This window comes from Vulpes vulpes, chromosome 12, assembly GCF_048418805.1.
Source record: "Vulpes vulpes isolate BD-2025 chromosome 12, VulVul3, whole genome shotgun sequence".
NCBI lineage: Eukaryota > Metazoa > Chordata > Mammalia > Carnivora > Canidae > Vulpes > Vulpes vulpes.
The window spans coordinates 104,328,941-104,347,812 of NC_132791.1; the positions used below are offsets into that span (position 1 = coordinate 104,328,941).

The 18,872-nt window shown below is 49.8% G+C and overlaps 1 protein-coding gene across 8 annotated transcripts in view; it reads right to left on the reverse strand.

The window, feature by feature from the left end:
* Positions 1–18,872, reverse strand: part of NTM (neurotrimin) — a 930,011-nt gene that overhangs the window by 381,883 nt on the left and 529,256 nt on the right. For all 8 annotated transcript variants that reach the window (XM_072729300.1, XM_025998900.2, XM_025998899.2 and 5 more), the window contains one exon: positions 14,882–14,966. In XM_072729300.1, coding sequence (XP_072585401.1) covers positions 14,882–14,966 — 85 coding nt within the window. The remainder of the gene's footprint in view (positions 1–14,881; positions 14,967–18,872) is intronic.

Genomic DNA, 18,872 nt, shown 5'->3' on the forward strand with positions numbered 1-18,872 from the left:
ACCAGGAGCCCTAGGGATGGACTTGTCAGACAGGAGGAGGGGCACCTATTCCTAACTGGTCTGTGCAAGTTGCGTGCGGGAACAGGACACCTGTTTTCTGATTCATACAAGCTGCAGCCCTGGTATCCCCTCATTAAGAATCACTCTGTGCAAAAGGAACCCAGTACTTGGCACTGTGCCTGTACATGTACAAGATGCATAGGATGTGGTGCTGAAGTGACACAAATGAGCTCATCCATTTATTTCCCAAGAATGCATTAAGCAACTATTATGTGCCAGGCCCTGTGCATCACTCGGAGACAACAGGGAGCATAAGACACAGTCCCTGACTCTATGCGTCTGTGTCACCCCCGTTCCTTGTAGATCCCCTGCCACAACTGTCCCCCTTCTTCCCTTTCCACACTTTCCATCACCTCCCCCTGACCCTTTCCTACCACACCACCTGGTCATGCTTCTAAAATCTGACCTTTGACAATGGTTTTCTCTCCTTTCTCTTCAACATTTTCAAGAAAAAGCCTACAAATCATCCCATCTGTCTCTTTACTGTGTGTCAATTAAAACACTGAGTGTTGGAATATCTCTAGCACAAAAGGTTACACTAAGTAAGAAACCTCCAGCCATTAATGAGCAATTTGTCATCTGAGAGGTATTTCCACTAATTACGCCATGTCTCGAGTCATAGCCATTATGGACATGTGCTAATTTACTTCAAGGTAAAACTTTTCTTTGTCACTGATTTTCACATATTCTGTAGACCAGACATTTTACTTGGTTCAGAGATGTAAAGAGTCAAGCAAATGAAAATCAAACATTTAAGGCTTCAGTTTGAAAAGGCCATCGTTCCCACTTTCAGACACATGCAAAAATCACCAAAAGGCTTGCTGAGAAATTTTAATAAGTGCTTAAGTTTGGACTTAAAAAAAAATTCTGGGTATTTCTATGCAACTGCAATCAGAAAATATGAATTACAATAGTTGAATTAGGCAGCGTCATGCTAGCTACTGTAACAAACGAACTCCAAAATCCCAGAAGCCCATCACAATGGAAGTGTATTTTTTCCTTCTGTGCAATAATCTCACAAACGAGGTTCTGGGTCAGCTGGCGGGGCGGGGGTGGGAGCCCTGCTCTGTGGAGGCGTTCAGTGACTTGGCCGATGATGGAGCATCTGCCAAATAGGACATGGGCTTCCAAGGTAATTTCGGACATCAACGTCCAGATGGCGTAAGGAGGAACAGCGTGAAGTATTTCATACAGGGGATTTTTATGGGCCAATCTCACATCACTTTTGCTCACATTGCTCTGGGTAGACCCTGGTCACGTGGCCACACCTACTTTCAAAAGAGGTTGGGAGATGGGAGTCAAGGTTTGAACCTGGGGAGGAGGATAAACAACCCCCATATTTTTGAACAGCGAACAATTTCTTCCTCAAATGTAAGAACTGAACCGAGCGGCAGGGGTCATGCCCTGCCTTCTCATTTCCGACACAGGGAAACTAGGAAACACACTAATTTTCTTTGCAGTATCCCACCGTGAGTGGTGACAGAGCCGGGACTGAAACTCAGGTCACCCCAACCCTCAGCCACTCAACACCTTCCAAAAACAATGACACTTGCTGAGACTCTTCAAAACCATTCCAACACAAAGATGCAGGACTTGTAGCAACATGGGCCTGCAGGGCACCCGGGATCACCCGACTCAAAGCAATTCTATTTGCCCACAGCAGATCCATTTCATGCTCCATCCTCCCCCTGCCGTAGGAGGCTAGCCCTGACTGAGTGCCAGGCGCTGCTCGAAATGCTTCCTCCTTCCCTCCTGGCTCACCACTCCTATTATCAAACAATGACAAAACTGAGGCCCAGGGAGGTTAATCAATGTGCCAAAGGTCACACAGCTGGGAGGTGGCAAAGCCAAGATCTGAACCCAGAGAGGGGCTTGGCTCCAGACCCTGTTCTCAATCATCATGCTTTGTAGCCATAAGGTAGACTTCCCTTAATAAATAAAGTTTTAAAAATACATAACGGACATGGAATAATGTGTTAGAAATGAGGCTCACAGCCTGATTTCTAAGTGCCACTTCCTTCCCTTCCCCCATGGCTATGGGCCCTAATCCTTATTTTCAAGTGTTTATTAGATTTTCTATAAAACCTCTTGTGAAAATGGAAATTTAAAGATCCTTTAGGCTCTGCACATGCAGATTTTATGAAGTGCGTCACACTGCCTGGATGAGAACCCACCCTCCCCGCCCTCAATTTCCTATTCCACTCAGTGTCCGGGAAGACAAAATCCAGGTTAGGTCACACCCCATCAATTTCACCTCTGTTTAGGAACACCCAAACTTCGGACAATACAGATACAAACCAGAGTCCCCTCTTCCTAATGAAAGATAAATAATTTTCACTATTAACAGCTTAGTATTATTCCTATAAAGTTTTCACTCACTCGACAACCATTTCTTAATACACGCCACGTTCCAGGCCATAATTTAGCTGCTATAAATGAGAGCAATAACGTCAGTAGCCTTAGGGATCTTACATTTTAGTGGAAGAGGCCATAAATAAATAATAGATGAATAAATAACAGAATTCTCTGAGTGTTAAGGGCGATGAAGAAACTTAAACCCACGTAGGGGAACAGAGGAAAGTGGAGGATGGCAGGACGGCTATCTCAAACAACATGGTCTGGAAAGTCTTCCTTGAGGATGGGGTATCTGATCAGAGGCACGAATGTCATGAAGATCCAGCCATAAAACACTGCAGTGGGTCCTGGCATAAGGAAGAGCATTTCCTCCGGCAAGAAGTGATCTGGTGAGTCCATAGAACAACACAGAAGTTCAGTGAATGGTATCCTTGCAAGTGCAGCAGGTGTGACACAGGGGATGTCTAAGGGGTAGGCAGGCACCAGGCAACACGAAGTTTTTATACCATCCAAGTATTTGCATTTCTTCCTACATATACTGGAAGCCACCATGGGGCTGTGAACAGAGTGGTATGATTTGATGAATGTTCTTAGAGGACAACATGAGCCAGGAGGTGGAGCATGGCCTCTGCTAGGGCAGCAGGGGAGCAGAAGGACTAGATGAGAAGCTACTGGAATAATCCAGGAGGGAGCTGATGGCGGCTTTGACTAAAGACGTAGAGTTTGAGATGGTGAAACATCGTCTGGATGGAACTGGAGGATATTATGCTGAGTGAAATAAGTCAGTCGGAGAAGGACAAACTATATGGTCTCATTCATTTGGGGAATATAAAAAATAGTGAAAGGGAATAAAGGGGAAAGGAGAAAAAATGAGTGGGAAATACCAGAAAGGGAGACAGAACATGAAAGACTCCTAACTCTGGAAAACGAACTAGGGGTGGTAGAAAGGGGGGTGGGCGGGGGGTGGGGGTGACTGGGTGATGGACACTGAGGTGGGCACTTGATGGGATGAGCACTGGGGGTTATTCTATATGTTGGCAAATTGAACACCAGTAATAAATAAATAAACAAACAAACAAACAAAACTTTAAAAAATAGGTATCTTAAAAGTAAAGGCAAACAAGATATATTGATGCATCAGGTGGAGCATAAAAGAGAAAAAAAAAATAGAGATCCTTTGAGTGTGAGGCTTGAGCAGTTGGCTTTATGGTGGTGCCCATTCCTAGGATCAGGGCAGACAAGGAGGAAAAGATCAAGTTGTTGGATGGAGGTGGGTTAGATGAGGCTGGTATCAAGAGCTCTGGCTGGTGGCTTTGAGTTTGGAATGTCTGAGCCAAAGAAAGAAAGAGAGAGAGAGAAAGAAAAGAAAGAAAGAAAAAGAAAAAAGAAAGAAAGAAAGAAAGAAAGAAAGAAAGAAAGAAAGAAAGAAAGAAAGAAAGAAAGAAGGAAGAAAGAAGGAAGGAAGGAAGGAAGGAAGGAAGGAAGGAAGGAAGGAAGGAAAGAAAGAAAGAAAGAAAGAAAGAAAGAAAGAAAGAAAGAAAGAAAGACAAGACACACCAGAGCCATAAAAGCAGAGCTGAGGATTAGCACTAGGATCTATGGTCTGGTGCTCCCCCAGAAACGCCTGCTGAGGGCGGAGCAGAGGGCCACAGCAAGAATGGCTGTGGGTGACACAGCCTCATGGCACACTCACAACACAAGTGGGGATTTGGAGAAAGACAAAGAATGTCCAGAAGCCACACTGAGTAGCAAGGAGAATATCTATCTGTAGTCCAGGGCTCACAGTAAACAGTACATAGGAGAAAAACACCCACTGTCGACATGACTCTAGGAAGAGAAATAACTCAGGAAACAGCCACAGTTCAAGTGTAAGCCAAAAATATAGATAGAGATAGATAGATAGAGATAGAGATAGAGATAGAGAGATAGAGAGAGAGAGAGAGAGAGAGAGAACGTTCAGGAAAAAGACTGGCAACCTAGGGATTTTGCTGATGACAGATAACGAAGCTCAGACAGTAGAAATGTTTAGAGGATTAGAGGGAAGTCTTCAGTCGGTTCAGGTCACTGGAGGTACAGGACTGTTAGGTAGGAATCTAGACAATGACACACGACCCGGGGCAGCAGGAGGGCTTTGACTTCTGGGGTGGCCGAGGTCACTGAGACACGGAAACACTAGGGCTTGTCCTGATGGTCTCTTAGGAAAAAGAGGGTCATGAACCCTCAGTACAGCTCTGCTCCACCTCAGCCTCCCAGATACTTGTAGGGGAGGGCTTGGGTGGTCATCACGACGAGGAGGGGAACAGCCATGCCAAGGACAATCAGAGCTCTGACATCTCCTCTGCGGACTGCGGTGGCTTGAGTCACAGTGGGTGACGGGGTGGTTTCACCTGGCTTTTCACCGGTCCTTTAGATATGATGATTATTCAAGAGAATTATTCCTTTATCATTTCTTTCTCCTAGTCCATGTGCTTCCTGGGGCTGTTATAACAAACTGGATGGCTTAAAATGACAGATATTTATTGCCTCGCAGTTCAAGGGGCCAGAAGTCTGAAATCAAGGTGTTGGCAGGGCCACGCTCCCTGTGAAACCTGTAGGAGAGAATCCTTTCCTGCCTTTTCCTTCCGGTGGCTCACTGACAATCTTTGGCATTCCTTGACTGACAACTGCATAACCCCAACCTTGGCCTTCGTCACCATATGGCATTTTCCCTGTGTGTCTATTGTGTGTCTCCACGGCCCTCCTCTGACAAGGATGCCAGCTATGCTGGGTCAGGGGCTCCCTTCACTCCAGCGCCGTCTCATTTTAACCTCATTAGTTACCTTTGCGATGACCCTATTTCCAAACAAGATCACATTACGAGGTACTGGATGTCGGGGCTTCTACATATCTTTTGTTTTCCTTTTTCTTTCCCTCCCCTGTCTTCCTTCCTTTCCTTCTTTTTATTCTCGTTTTGATGGGAAGCACAATTCAACCCACAACAAAATACAATTTTTTCCAGCTTTCACATATAACAACTGCACCAAGTGAAAAGGAATTTGCATGTATTCTCTATCCAACTTACTTCCTCATAGCTTCTGATGGGTTAGGATTATTTTGGATTGAGCTTGCTTGATGAGTAAATTTGTCCAAAGATGATTATTCTGAGTGTGAGTACACTTTTCACTCATCAGCTCCATTATAGCCTCTTTGAAAGCCAGAGAAGACCAAGAAATTATCTTCATACAAACGTATCTCTGTTTGCCTTCTTGTGGCCAACAAAGCTTTATCTGATGGTTGATTTCAGTTTTGTCATTTTCCATCAGTCTCGTGGTTGATGCTTTTTTCATTAAAAATTATATTACTTAAAAAAATCCATCAGCAAGACTGTAAGATTATTTCATACGTTCATCTTATAAGATAAATCTAAACCCCCAAAGCTTTCTGAGCCAAAGCATCTCACACTGAGAAGAGAGAAAGTTGGTCAAACATGCCCAAATAACCCCAAATAACTCAACCATGTCAATCAAAGAGATTTGGGAAAACCAGATAAGGAAAGGATGAGACTTCTACCTATAACTTAAATTAGTTTTCGCTCCATGGCATACAGTTGAAGTGAAAAGGACTATTTTTGCACTTTCATTGGGGATTTCTGTGATCACTTTCTAATGCCAGGCACACTGGTCTTACCCCAGACTTGAACAGAAGAAAATTTACCAATTGCAGAGAGACTTCCTTCTCAATTTTCACCATCACTGTGCATCCCCTGAGCTGGCCTCATAATGCATAGGAGATGTGAATGAATGGAAAGTTTCCAATCAGAGAATATTAAAAACAGAAGGACTTCACCACCACCACTGCCACCAAATCCAGCCTAAGTCATGGCATCCCTACTTCTATTTGCTAGTTGACTCCAATGTAATTATCATGGAAAAATCAGTCTTCCAAGGGGGAAAAAAAAAATAACTCTACTAATCCTAAAACTACACATGAACTCCTGACCCACTATTTGTTTCAGAGAACCTGCCTCTACGGAGCCTTCTGTAAGGCTTTTTTTTTTTTTTTTTAATTTTTATTTTTTTGGTAGGAAATTCATCTTTAGAGCCATGAACTGTCAGAACTTGCTACGCAACAATCTTGTTATGAAAAATAAAGAAATAGCTTTCTTCTCACTCCCTGTCAGAAATAAAACAGTGCAAGAAATTATTTGAACTGGAGAAGAGTCCTAGGATCTAAACGGATGTGTAGAGAAACACACAAAAGTACAATTACCGGTGGGTGGAGAGGCATTCCTCTCTTTGTAGATCTTTCAGAAGCAAGACCGGGTGTATCAATCAGAGTGAAGGTACATGGGTGTTTATGCTGCAACAGTTTATAATGAAAAGTGCCAAAGGTGTGAATTTTATATATAAATATGCATACATATATATGGGTGCATATGTATATACCTACGGCGAGAAAGAGAGAAATAGTCTTACACCGAACTTTATGTGTATTATTTCATTTTAACCCAAAATAACCCCTTGAGGGAGGGCATAAGCATCCTCTTTACACAGAGATATTAAAAACTTTTGCCTGACAGCTCACAGACACGGTGCTTGAGTCAGGCTTAGCGGAATCCTGTCTCCCAGTTTTCTTTCCAACATACCACTCCTACTAGAATCTGAGTTAGTGAGGTCTTTATTGGAAATCTTCGCCTCCAACATCGCACTCCCATGAAACATTCCTATTGCCTCCTCCTCCTTGGTGCACACGTGCAATTTGGAAATTGCATCCTAAACCCACCCAGTTCCTACTTTCCTAAATACACTACTATTTGACCATCTCTGTGATGTTAATTGTGTTGTTAATTTCTTATCAGTAATCCATCATGCAGAACAGAGACTCCTCAAGCTTTTCCCAAGGAAGCAAAGTAACCTCAAATATTGGAAGGGTAGGGGATCCCTGGGTGGCTCAGTGGTGTAACACCTGCCTTTGGCCCAGGGCCTGATCCTGGAGTCCCAGGATCGAGTCCCACATCGGGCTCACTGCATGGAGCCTGCTTCTCCCTCTGCCTGTGTCTCTGCCTCTCACTCTCTGTGTATCTCTCATGAATAAATAAATAAAATCTTTAAAATATATATATATATTGGAAGGATAATGCTTTATTTTACCCATCTGTGGAGACTTGAACCTAAGAGTAAATATGCCATTAACATCAATCATACATTTTTTCAAGATTCTCCCATATTGAGAGATGCCAGTGGTTTTCCTTCTAGTAGAACGAAGAAGGAAGTTTATGGGTCAAGGTCTCACCCAGTCTGCCTCCCACTACCAGGGCACCTAGGGACACTGGCTTGTGGGGTCCTCACAGAACTGTGTTTCTACCTCAATTTGTTCAATATCCCCAGCCAGAGAAATACATGACGATGTTTGAAGATTTACTAACTCCCCATGAGAGAGTCCAAGTCTACTCATCTCAGAAGCAAAAGATTGGTGGGAGAACCTGGAATAGACTGACTCTGAACCAACTAGGGAGATTCTAGGGTTGTGTAACAAGAAGGAACTTGTAGAGGCCAGCCAGGTCACTCTCCGTGTCTCCGCATCTCCATGCCACAAAAGCTTAAACACTCCCAATACCCCGTTCCTAAAATACTTCAAGAAAGGAGATTCTTAACACTCCAGGACAAGGAGGAGAAACCACATTCACCTGGTTTCTAGAAGGAGCCCCCCCTGGCCCTGAAGCAAAGAAGGAATGAGAGAAGCCCTGTGGTACAAAAAAAGATCCAGCTTCGAGTCAGACAAAACTGGTTCCAAGCTCCAGACTCAGCCACCATCTGACTGTGTGATCTGGGAAAATGCCTCACTCTTCTCCATGCTTTGGTTTCCTGATCTGTAAAATCAGAATAATAATCACACCCACCTCGTGGAGCAGCTCTCAGGATTAAAGAAGACCCTGCTCGTAGAGGGCTGAGCACGGAGCCTGATACAGTGAGCAGAGCTGTCCCAGATGGAATCAGGGGTGGGGCCGAAGGCTAAAAACACAGGCGTCAGTGCCAGACACGACCGGCAGTGAGGAGTGAGCACAGTGACAAATGCTAGCTGACTGTCGCGACGCTGTCAGCAGATGCTCTGGCACTTAGTAGGGAATGGTGGCTCTCTTTCAGGCACAGGTAGCCCCACATGAGGGCTCATGGCCACGTGGGGAACCACCTCACCCTTCTGGAAGGCATCTCTGTGCAAGACTGATGGTCACTACCCTCATTGTCTGCAAGAACCGGTGGCTCAACTCCTCAGTCTCTGCAATCCCTTCAAACTCAAAAGAAACATTTCTGCAAGGCGCCTAGGCTTGTAGGTGAGGCATGCAGGAGGGCCAGGCTGTCCCTCCGTGCCCTTCGCCAGGTGCCCATGACAACTGGCATGCTCCTTCTCCTTCTGCCCCGTGCCTGGTTGGGTTTTTAGTTTTCCCATTATAGTTTTTGGCTCCTCAAAAGGCTGAGTAGGCTTCCAGGAGCTTCCCTGCACAACCCCATATGTCCATGCTCTTCTGAGCCACAGGCCACCGGCTGGATGCCTGGCAAGCCCCGGAGGTGAGCACACAGTGGTCCATCCAGGGAGGAGGCAGGGCAAGCAGAACAGCCCAGGCTTCCTGAGCGGCATTGCTATTCTGAACGAGTTAACTCATAAAGAACAGATCGATCGCTACACCACGAGACCACCACTGGCAGCCAACTCCAAAGAGAGAGAAAGAAGGATGGGCCGAGAGGTGCCTTTCTGTCCCCCTCTTTATCTTGAAAATGCTAATTTCCCCGAGGTCCACCTGGGGTTGAATCCTTCGTCAGAGAGGAGCGTTTCTTCAAAGGCTTGGGGCCCGGGTAGGGCAGTGGCCTGGCAGGAAGAGGCACGCGTCCTGGGTGCAGCTATGAAGCAGCCGACAAATGACACAGTCCATCTGTGTCCCTGGCAGAAAGACACCAGCCCAATCGCTTGTGTGCGTTGTATCTCCTCAAGAGCAACCTCACGCAGCTGGGCGGCCTGGGCAGAAATGACAGCGAGCCAGTCACACGTCCAGGGCAAGGATGACACAGGACAACCCGGGGCAAGGAGGAGGAGACGGTGATTTCAGACTGCCTTCAATCACTCCTGCAACAACTATTTCCTGGGCACCTTCTCTCGGCCCAGCACTGGTTACACACAGTGCTGAATGAGACAGGGCAGGTACCTGTTCTCCAGAACGTCACAGTGCGGTTGGGGAGGACAGATCACAAACACACAAGCAAACATACGACTAGGAACACTTCAGATACGGATGCCCGTCCTGAAGAAAGAAAAACACAACCCAGATGGTACACTGGGGTGCGACGGACGGGTGGGGTGGTAGGGGTTATTCTGATTTGGGTAAAGGCTCCAGTGATGGGCTTCCACCTGAGTGGAGGCCAAAATGATAACCAACTGTCCATGGAGACAAGTAGAAGGGCCCTGCAGCAAGAATTTGTTTCCCAAGCTGATGAGGTAGAGAAAAGGCTAGGATGACTAGAGCAGACAGACAGGCCGGACAGCCACTCCGACTTTATGAGCGAAAACCACGGGCCGAGCCCTGGGCTGGGTGTTGGGATACAGACATGAAGAAGGCATAGCTCTGCCCTCAAGAGGCCATGGGCTGGCTGGAGAGACAAAGGGAGAACCCATCTGCTATACAGTGAAATGCTAAGTGCTTGACATGATACGAATAAGGTGCCACAGCTTCTGATGTGTAGAAGGGCACTCCCTGGGTTTTCTCAAATTTCAAAAACACATTATTCTGTGCAATTCCATGGAGTTGCTATATCAAAATCCGACTTCGATCTTGGACATTTATCAGATCTTTTCTTCTTAACTCATCCAATTTTTTTTTTTTTTTTGCTGTGGCAAAGCCTGCAGTCTAGATAAGTGACAGAAGGTAAAGCTCAGGCTCTGATACTTTCTTACCAGATGATCCCAATGAAATAAATCTTTTTACTAGCTGCTACCTCATTGGGGGGAATATATGATGGCAGGAAACACATTCGTCAGGATTGCCAAGCAACAGGTGGACACTTAGTGGAGGTCTCCAGTTAATGACATCCACACAGCTGGGCACCTCAGGCTCTCCTGCCCTCCTGCCCCTCACTCCTTCTTCAGTATTCCCATAGAGGACCCAGGCCCACCCCACTCGGAGACAGGAAACTCTTTTCTGAGCACACATACACATACATATACCCATTGGCTCGTGGGCACACACTGCCTCACCTGCCTGTTACCTCTTTGCCCACCGTTACCACCTTTTGAGTTGGACTCAAGGCCGAGTATGAAGTCCAAACCTCATGTCTTTTCACATCCCAAAACCCAGCTCAGGGCCCTTCACGTAAGAGCCTCTTAATAAATCCTTGCTGGTTGACCACAGCTGTATTTTAAGGCATGATGGTAGAGAAAGGCGGTAAAGAGACCAATTGAACTCAGGCCGGGGATATTTACATTTTGTCCTCATTCATCTTCTCTGTTGAGTAAACACGAGGGAGCCCACAGTGCTCGTGGCATTATAAGGCATCATCACTGCTTTCCAAGCACTAGCTGCCCCCCAATGCACGAGAAGAAAGAACACAGAAAGTTCCACATTGCAGGAGAGGGTCTAAGCCAATGTGAGCAGAGGAGACACTCAGTATCAGCACGGAGTTAGAACGCAGTGGGGACTTGACTCCCTGGTGCACAAAATCAGCCCTGAGTCAGTGTCCCAGCCCTGCCACTTGCTATTTGTCTGACTTTACCTAAATTCCCCTCTTCAGACCTTCGCTTCCTCAGCCAAGTTGAGATAATGACCTGCATTTCAGAGAGTTGTTGTAAACATTAAATGTCACTATGCATACAAAACAGTTAACACGCACAGGAACCCGTGGATTGCCCACAGCACTACTCATTTTATTGACATTATTGTTACTCGCGCCTCGTCGCTGGCTTCAAAACTTCCTATCTGTGCAACCTGAATCGAACGATGGAAACTCTCCGTGCCTCGGTTTCCTCATCTGTAAAATGGGGATGCGAACAGCACCTACACCACAGAGTCTTTATTAGGGCTGAATGTGAATACCATGGAGCTGGACAACTGGTGAGATACTATGCAAACCAGAATTCTCCCAGACACAGAGCAAGTGCTCCCTAAACCTTGGTTCATGTTCTTATTACTGCACATTCTGTTCTACATAACCTCACCCTCTTAAAAAAAATATATGCATACAGACCAGCAGCAGGAGGGCATAGAGGGTGGGAGATTGCAAAATGTTTGCGATTCCTTTCAGGCTGTCCATGCCACGGTTGGGTGAAAGGTTTCCCAATACCTCCACAAGGATCGTTAGCGCTAATTGGATGAAATAAAACATTTTTAAAAGTTTCCTCACATTAGAATCTGCTGCTGAAGCATTCGTTCTTTGGGGACTAGAAGAGAACTTCAAAAAATGAAACTGGTGAGAACAAAGCAGAATAACATGAAACCAAAGCAAAAAAGTCCTCTGCTGGCTGAGAAGTAAACTACATGGCCCTCATGGTCAGACACCGCAATATGGATAGAGTGGCTCTCCAGGGCAAAGCACAGGTGCCTGGGGCCTCTGAACTTGTATTCTATGTAGCTTGGTCAAATGCTGGAAAAGAAAAAGAAGAAAGAAAGAAAGAAAGAAAGAAAGAAAGAAAGAAAGAAAGAAAGAAAGAAAGAAAGAAAGAAAGAAAGAAAGAAAGGAGAAAGAAAAGAAAGAAAGAAAGAAAGAAGAAAGAAAGAAGAAAGAAAGAAAGAAAGAAAGAAAGAAAGAAAGAAAGAAAGAAGGGATGGAGGGTGAGAGGAGGGGAAAGAGGGAAGAATAAGAAAAGATCCACATAAACACACAAAGAGCAACAAAAAACAAAAACAAAACCAAAAACCCCAGAGCTTGGAGCCAATGGACTCCTACAACCCAGAGTCAGGTTATGTGCAAATGTAGCCATTTTTATGAATACAAATTCCTATTTGCTTCTTTGTGCACAGAATTACACAGTACAGAGGCTACGCTTGAGAGTTCAAGGGCTGGAAGTCCACAAAAGTGCACCCCAACATGGTGGACTGCACTTGCTCTAGTGCATGAGAGCCTGAGAAGAATGAAGGTCATCCGGCAGAGGCATGAGCATCCGCGTGCAAGTCATCTGCTACACCCGCTGCCAGATTCACATCCCCAATCAGGCCCATGGCCAGAGGCCACATCCTAGCTCCTCTAATCCCTGCCCTGTGGGGCTCCATCCACTGGAACAGTCTTCCTCCCGCATGTCGGTTAGACACTGAGTCCCAGGGGCTGGCACAGAATGGCACAGAATGGCAGGAGGTGTTCCAGGAGGGCCTTTTCATGCTACGGTAGGGTTGGGTCTAGAGAGGAAGCCCCACCATATTCCACTTTCTCCATCTATACCCAAACAAGACCAGAGCAGATGCGAAAATGCAAACAGACATGAGTGTGTGAAAAGGACAGGGACAGGAGGCCCAGAGTGAGCAAGAAAGGCACGGAAGGAAAGATAAAGAGAAGCAGCCAGTACATGATAAAGCAATTTTAAGGCGAAGCTGCTCCTGACTGAGGCCCATGCCCTGGCTCAGCATCTCCTGCATTTAGTCACTCTCTAGGGAGTCTGGGTTCTCATGAGCCTCAAGGGGCTGAGACCAGATCCTGACTCACCCGACCCCCCTCACTATCCCTATGATGTGGGGCCACTGTCTGCCAGGGCTCCTTTGCTACTTCTCTACCTGCAAACCTCTACCTGGCTGACTACCTTCCACCTTCTCATTGAAAATACCACCCCGTCTGTTCCTAAAATGTTCTCTGTGTGAGAATGTCTCTATTTCATCTCCTGGGGACAATGGCTTGGCTAAGGGTCGGGGACAAAGGGAACAACCAGAGAACACTTAAGTCATCGTTGCACTGTGTTAGGGCTTCATGTCTCTATCTCTCATTAAGCAGCCAGAAATCACAGCATTTCTAGAGCTCGGTGAAATCCCCTTGTAAAGCAGATACAGTCATTCTGGGGTGGGGGGGTGGCGGGGAGGCAGTTAGATACTTAACCTTTGTCCAAAACAGTCCCTATAGGCCTTCGTGGAAGAGGTGGCTTTGCTGAACCAATGAGAAACTAGGAATTCACTCGGGCCACGGAGGTTGGCTCCCCAAAGGCACTGGATGCCTGTAGGCCTCGCGTGGGTCCTTAAATCACAGCTTCCCATGGCAATGTCCTGACAAGTCTGCCCTGTACTGCCCGTAGCCCCTCCTCAACATTTTCTGTCCTGCGGGTATCTCCTTAAGGGTGCCATCCACAAACAATGCAATTTTAGAAGAACAGTCACCAGGGGCAAAACAATGGGCACCAGCACCAACAGCATCCTTCCAAGGGTCTTCACAAGCAAGGGAGAGGATTACTGCCTTGCTGCCTGGCAGCCGGCTCCACAGCCCAGCTTGGAAAACTTTATGTAAGAGGGCACGTTACATCAAAGACAGGCAGAGAAATCACTCTTCCCGTGAACCTTCTTAACTTCTACCTCACGCGGACTCTTCCTAAAATTCCAGAGAGTGAGATTTCCCATCATAGTCACTAATCCTCTGCGCCCCTCTCCTGAGTGGTGCACCTCCGTAGACACTGGAGAGGAGTTGACGCGCCAGCGGACAGGGTAATCAGGGACGCAGCCTCGTCCCACCTCATGCAAGACAGAGCCACGACTCTCCTTCTCCTCTTCACTCTCTGCGAGCCTTAGTCCCCCCCGCCCCCCCCAAGCCAATGAGGACCCAACTCAGCGCTGAAATCTGCGATCTGCTCGGGAGAGGAGTTGTGCACGGCATCGGCGGTCGGAGCACCGAGAGAGAACAGCTCACCAGAGTACATGACATGTTTCCGTGGACAAATCAGACTCATCTCCATGACTTCAGTCTCAGAGAGCCATGTTTAGACAAGCATGTCCTGCAGCCCACCGGCTCCTGGCATGAAGGCAGCCCAGGAGAGCCCAGACCCGGCATCGGCCCAGGACACAAGGGCAGCTGTGCAGGTGCACAGGAGCCCCCTGGCCACGGCCACCACCACCACCACCACCACGACCACCACCAGGACCACCAGCACCCCGCGCCCCGGGGCGCCCAGAGTGCAGGCATTCACCACTCCTCCTTCGGGACTCATTAACTTCAGAGCCGCCTGCTCGCTGCAGGTCCCCAGTCACCACGGCCACCAGGCCAGCGTCCTCGACCTCAGCGACCCCCTGCCTTGGCCGCCCCTCGTGCTTACCAAGTCCCGGGCCAAAGAGGCCACTTTTTTTGGGGGGAAGGCTCACCCCCCAACCTGGGAGCGCCCCCATAACAGCGCCAGGCTCCTGGGGCAGCGCGCTCGGCCGGTGCACCTGCGGCCCCGCGCCGGCTGCTCCCGCGGCGCGCGCACCTGCACCCCTGCCCCTGTCCTCCCGCAGCCCGGGCACAGCGCCCTGATCCACGCAAGGAAGGCAGCTCCCTACCTGAGGGTGGCGCTCTCCCCCTGCCGGACCGTCACGTTGTCCATGGCTTTGGGGAAGGTGGCATCTCCGCTGCGCACCGGCACTCCTGTGGGCACAAGGAACAGCAGCCTGAGAGACACGACCACGAGGCACTTCCAGGGCAGGAGCAGGTGCCCCCAGACCCCCATCCTCGACGGCCGCGGCTTCCCGGGGCTCCAGCGGCGGCGGCGGCGCGCACACCCCCCACCCCGGGCGGGCGCGGGCGGCGGGCGGGGCGAGGGCGCGGGCTCGGGACCCGGCAGGGACCCCGCGGCGGCCGAGGGGCGCGCGAGGCGGAGAGCGCGCAGCCGCCTGCGAGGCTCAGGACTCCTCCCCCGGACCGGGCCTCGGACCGCCGGCGTCCGCGGGGCGCATGGAAGGGGGCGTCCTCCGCGTCCTCCTCCTCCTCCTCCTCCCCTTCCTCCTCCTCCTCCTCCTCCTCCTCCTCCTCCTCCTCCTCCTCCTCCGGGCGGCCCGGGCCGGGGGCCAGCAGGCGCCGGGCAGGTGCGGAGGCGCGGGCGCGTCTCAGGAGCCGCTTCTTCGCGCTTGCAGCTCCGACATGGCACTTGGGAGTGGAGGGAGCACTTTGCAGCCGCGGCGACGGGGGGTGGGGGGGGGCAGCAGGTGCAGGAGGGAGACGGGGCGTCGGTCCGACCCCGCTCCCCGGGGCTGGTCCGCAGGTGTCTCAGTCCACGCCGGGGGTGGCAGCAGCGGGGGGGGGTGGGCAGCAGGTGCAGGGGTAGGGGGGACGGGACGTGGGTCTGAGCCGGCTCCTTAGAACTGGTCCGCAGGTGCCGGGGTGGTGACGGCGGCGGGGGGGGGGGGGGCAGCAGGTGCAGGGGGGACGGGGCGTGGGTCCGAGCCCGCTCCCTGGGGCTGGTCCGCAGGTGCCTCGGTCCACGCCGGGGGTGACGGGGGGCAGCAGGTGCAGGGGGACGGGGCGTGGGTCCGAGCCCGCTCCCCGGGGCTGGTCCGCAGGCGCCTCGGTCCGCCCGGGGCTGCTGGCGGCGGCGGCGGGGTGGGGATCCGACACTTTCTCCGTTAAGTTTCGGAGGCGGGAGCGCCGGCAGGAAAACAATCCGGAACAATGGCCCAGGTGCAGAGCGGCGCGGGCGGAGGCGGCCGGCGGGGCTGCGCGGGGTGCGCCCGGGCTCCTGCGGCAGCCGCGCCGCCAACTCGGGGATGTCCCAGGCCCAGGGCCGCGGCGTCCCTCGCGGCTCCCTCGCGGCTCCCGCTCGCTCGCTGCGGACGGCGGGGCGCAGCGGGGCCCGCACCGCGCGGATGGCTCAGCGGCCGCCCCCGGCCCGCGCTCCCCCCTCCCGGGAGCGGCCCCGACGCGCGGGCCCGGCCCCGGGTTGTCATGGCAGCGGCGGGGCGGTCAGCGCCGCTCTCCCCTCTCCCGGGCCGCGGCGGGCGGGCGGGCGGGGCTCCCGGGGCGCTCCCGGGGTGCGGGGCGCGCTTAACCCCTGCGGCGCCGCGCGGTGCACCGGCCCCGGCCCGGCGAGGGCTCCAACCCTTTCCCGCCGCCCTCCCCTCCCCTCCCCCCTCCCCTCCCCTCCCTCCACGACCTGCCACTTGCAGAGGAAGCAGCAAGGCAAAGTTAGCAGGCCGCCCTAACAAGCCCAAGACACCTCCTGGAAGGGTCACAAACTCATTAACTAGGGAAGGAACCCCCCGCAGCACGCTCGCCTGCACCTTTACAGTCATCAGATTCATTCCATTAGCATTTAGAGGGGATTTGGAGCCTGGGGAGGCTGCTGCTTTCTTCTTCCAGAGTCAACGCCCACCCAGGCCCCCCACCCCTCCCACCAAGGAAGCTCGACTCTGCACCACCATTCTCCACGGAGAATATCCTTCACTTATGAAGTTAATGCAAAATCACAGAAGCCCCTTGGTGTGTGCAACTGGCAAGACCGCATCAAAATGTTGGTCAAGGGGCAGCCTGGGTGGCTCAGCGGTTTAGCATCTACCTTGGGCCCAGGGCGTGACCCTGGAGACCCAGGATACAGTCCCCTCATCAGACTCCCTGAATGGACCCTGCTTCTCCCTCTGCCTGTGCCTCTGCCTCTCTCTCTCTCTATCTTTCATGAATAAATAAATAAAATCTTAAAAAAAAAAAAAATGTTGGTCAAGGCCCGACACTAACTTAGCACACTTAATTCTTATTTGGTCCACGTTAAAAGATGCTAGCCCTGCAAAAGTGCTCATTCAGACGAATGAGTGTGAGCCACTTGCTTTATTTATACTGCAGACTCCCAAGTTCCCTGGGTTGCACAGTCTTTGCAGAGCTGATTTCATCTAACGAGGTATGTTTTTTTGAATTCTTGAAACTCAGGGAGAAACGGGATTTGCCTCAGCTCCTATCACTTCTCTTCTCTGGCTGCTGGTGGGTCCCCGCATACCTACATTTTAATTTCACCCTTAAGTCCAACTTTGACAGAATGTACATTCCCCTTCCCAGGCCTGGCCCCTGCTGGAGGGAGGAGCCCAGAGCGGCCCCGCCCACACCGCAGTGCCAGGGCCCACACTAGCATACTCTCTCCCTAGGGACTTCCAGATCTGAGCCCCTTCCACTGACCCAGATTCTCCCTGGGGAGACTTTACCATAATCACCAACAGTGACTTTAGGTCTCCCCTGTTGACTTTCTATCAGATCCAACCAGGAAGCTGGTTTTATTCAACAGCTGTCAAGTAACAGAAAGACTTCTTCCCAAAAGCCATCTGGTCAACACCAAAAAAGACTGAATTGTTTTTAACTATTAGAGCCCTGGTGCCAGAAAATCCTCACACCTTGCAGGTCGTAACCACCACTTACAAGTAGGTAACACACGTGTTAGAGATGAAACAAGCATCTTACCCCTCATACTCCCTACTCTAGATAGGTAGGGACAGGGGCAGGGTTTGCAGATGTGGGAGCCATACTCCAGGCTAACAAAGACAGACTGAGCAAATGTGCTTTTCTCTTTTAATAGTTGGCCAGAAAGTGGTCAGCCAGAAAAGTTGAGCAACTTTACACTGAAGATCTCAATTAATCCATCATTAAGGCCACTTTTTTTCCTCATCTCTGGTGATTTCTCCTGAGATTAACTTCTCAGGGAAACCCATCTGCTACTTTTAGCCAGTGGGGACCATTTGATATATAGCACCAAAAAAATCAATTGTCGTTTTACGGCTGCAGCACGTGACTTTTCTATCAGGAAACAGCGACAACAAGAAAAGCAAAACAACAACAACACAGGGGCATCTGTGGAAAGCAGGAGAGTATTATTTATATTTTTGAAAGAAAAAAATAAAGAAAAGAAAAACCTATTTTTGCATCAGTCCATTCTTGCAAGACCCTATCCTATGTCCATTTTACAATGGGAAACTCTGGAACTAGTAAGTAAAGAGTGAGATTGTGTTTGTTGACTCATAATCTACTTAATTGGGGGTTCTGCTTCCCCTAAAGCCAAGGAGTTACCTCTAATCATCTATCCACTGTACCTGCCCCTCGTGCCCCCCATCCCTCTGTGTACACACATCCTCACCACCTCAGCTGGAAGTAATTACAGTGGTGGAGCAGGAAGAGGGATTCATTCTGGGTTTTGGAGTCATTTCCCTACAGGCCTGGGAATGGCAGGGATGATTCCTTTCATAATAAATTCTAGTCCCGGCTCTTGCATCTAATTCCCAGGTAGGTACAAATGAGCATTAGTTTTTGCATCTGGGAATGTGGATAATGACAACAACCGGCCTTCCCGAGGGACCTACATACATGATTAACTCTACAGGAAAATACTTAGAAATCCATTTAAGGTGGAAGATGCTTTATTAATACATTTTGCCTGCCGCCACTTCATTATTATGACTGGGCAGGAAAATAATTCTTCATAGGGGCTCTTTCAGATGTTCGGTTTATACCAGTCTGCATGCCATTGATCTGAGACAGTCAAACCATCTTAGTCTCCAGCCCTGAAGGGAGGGTGCTGAGCTG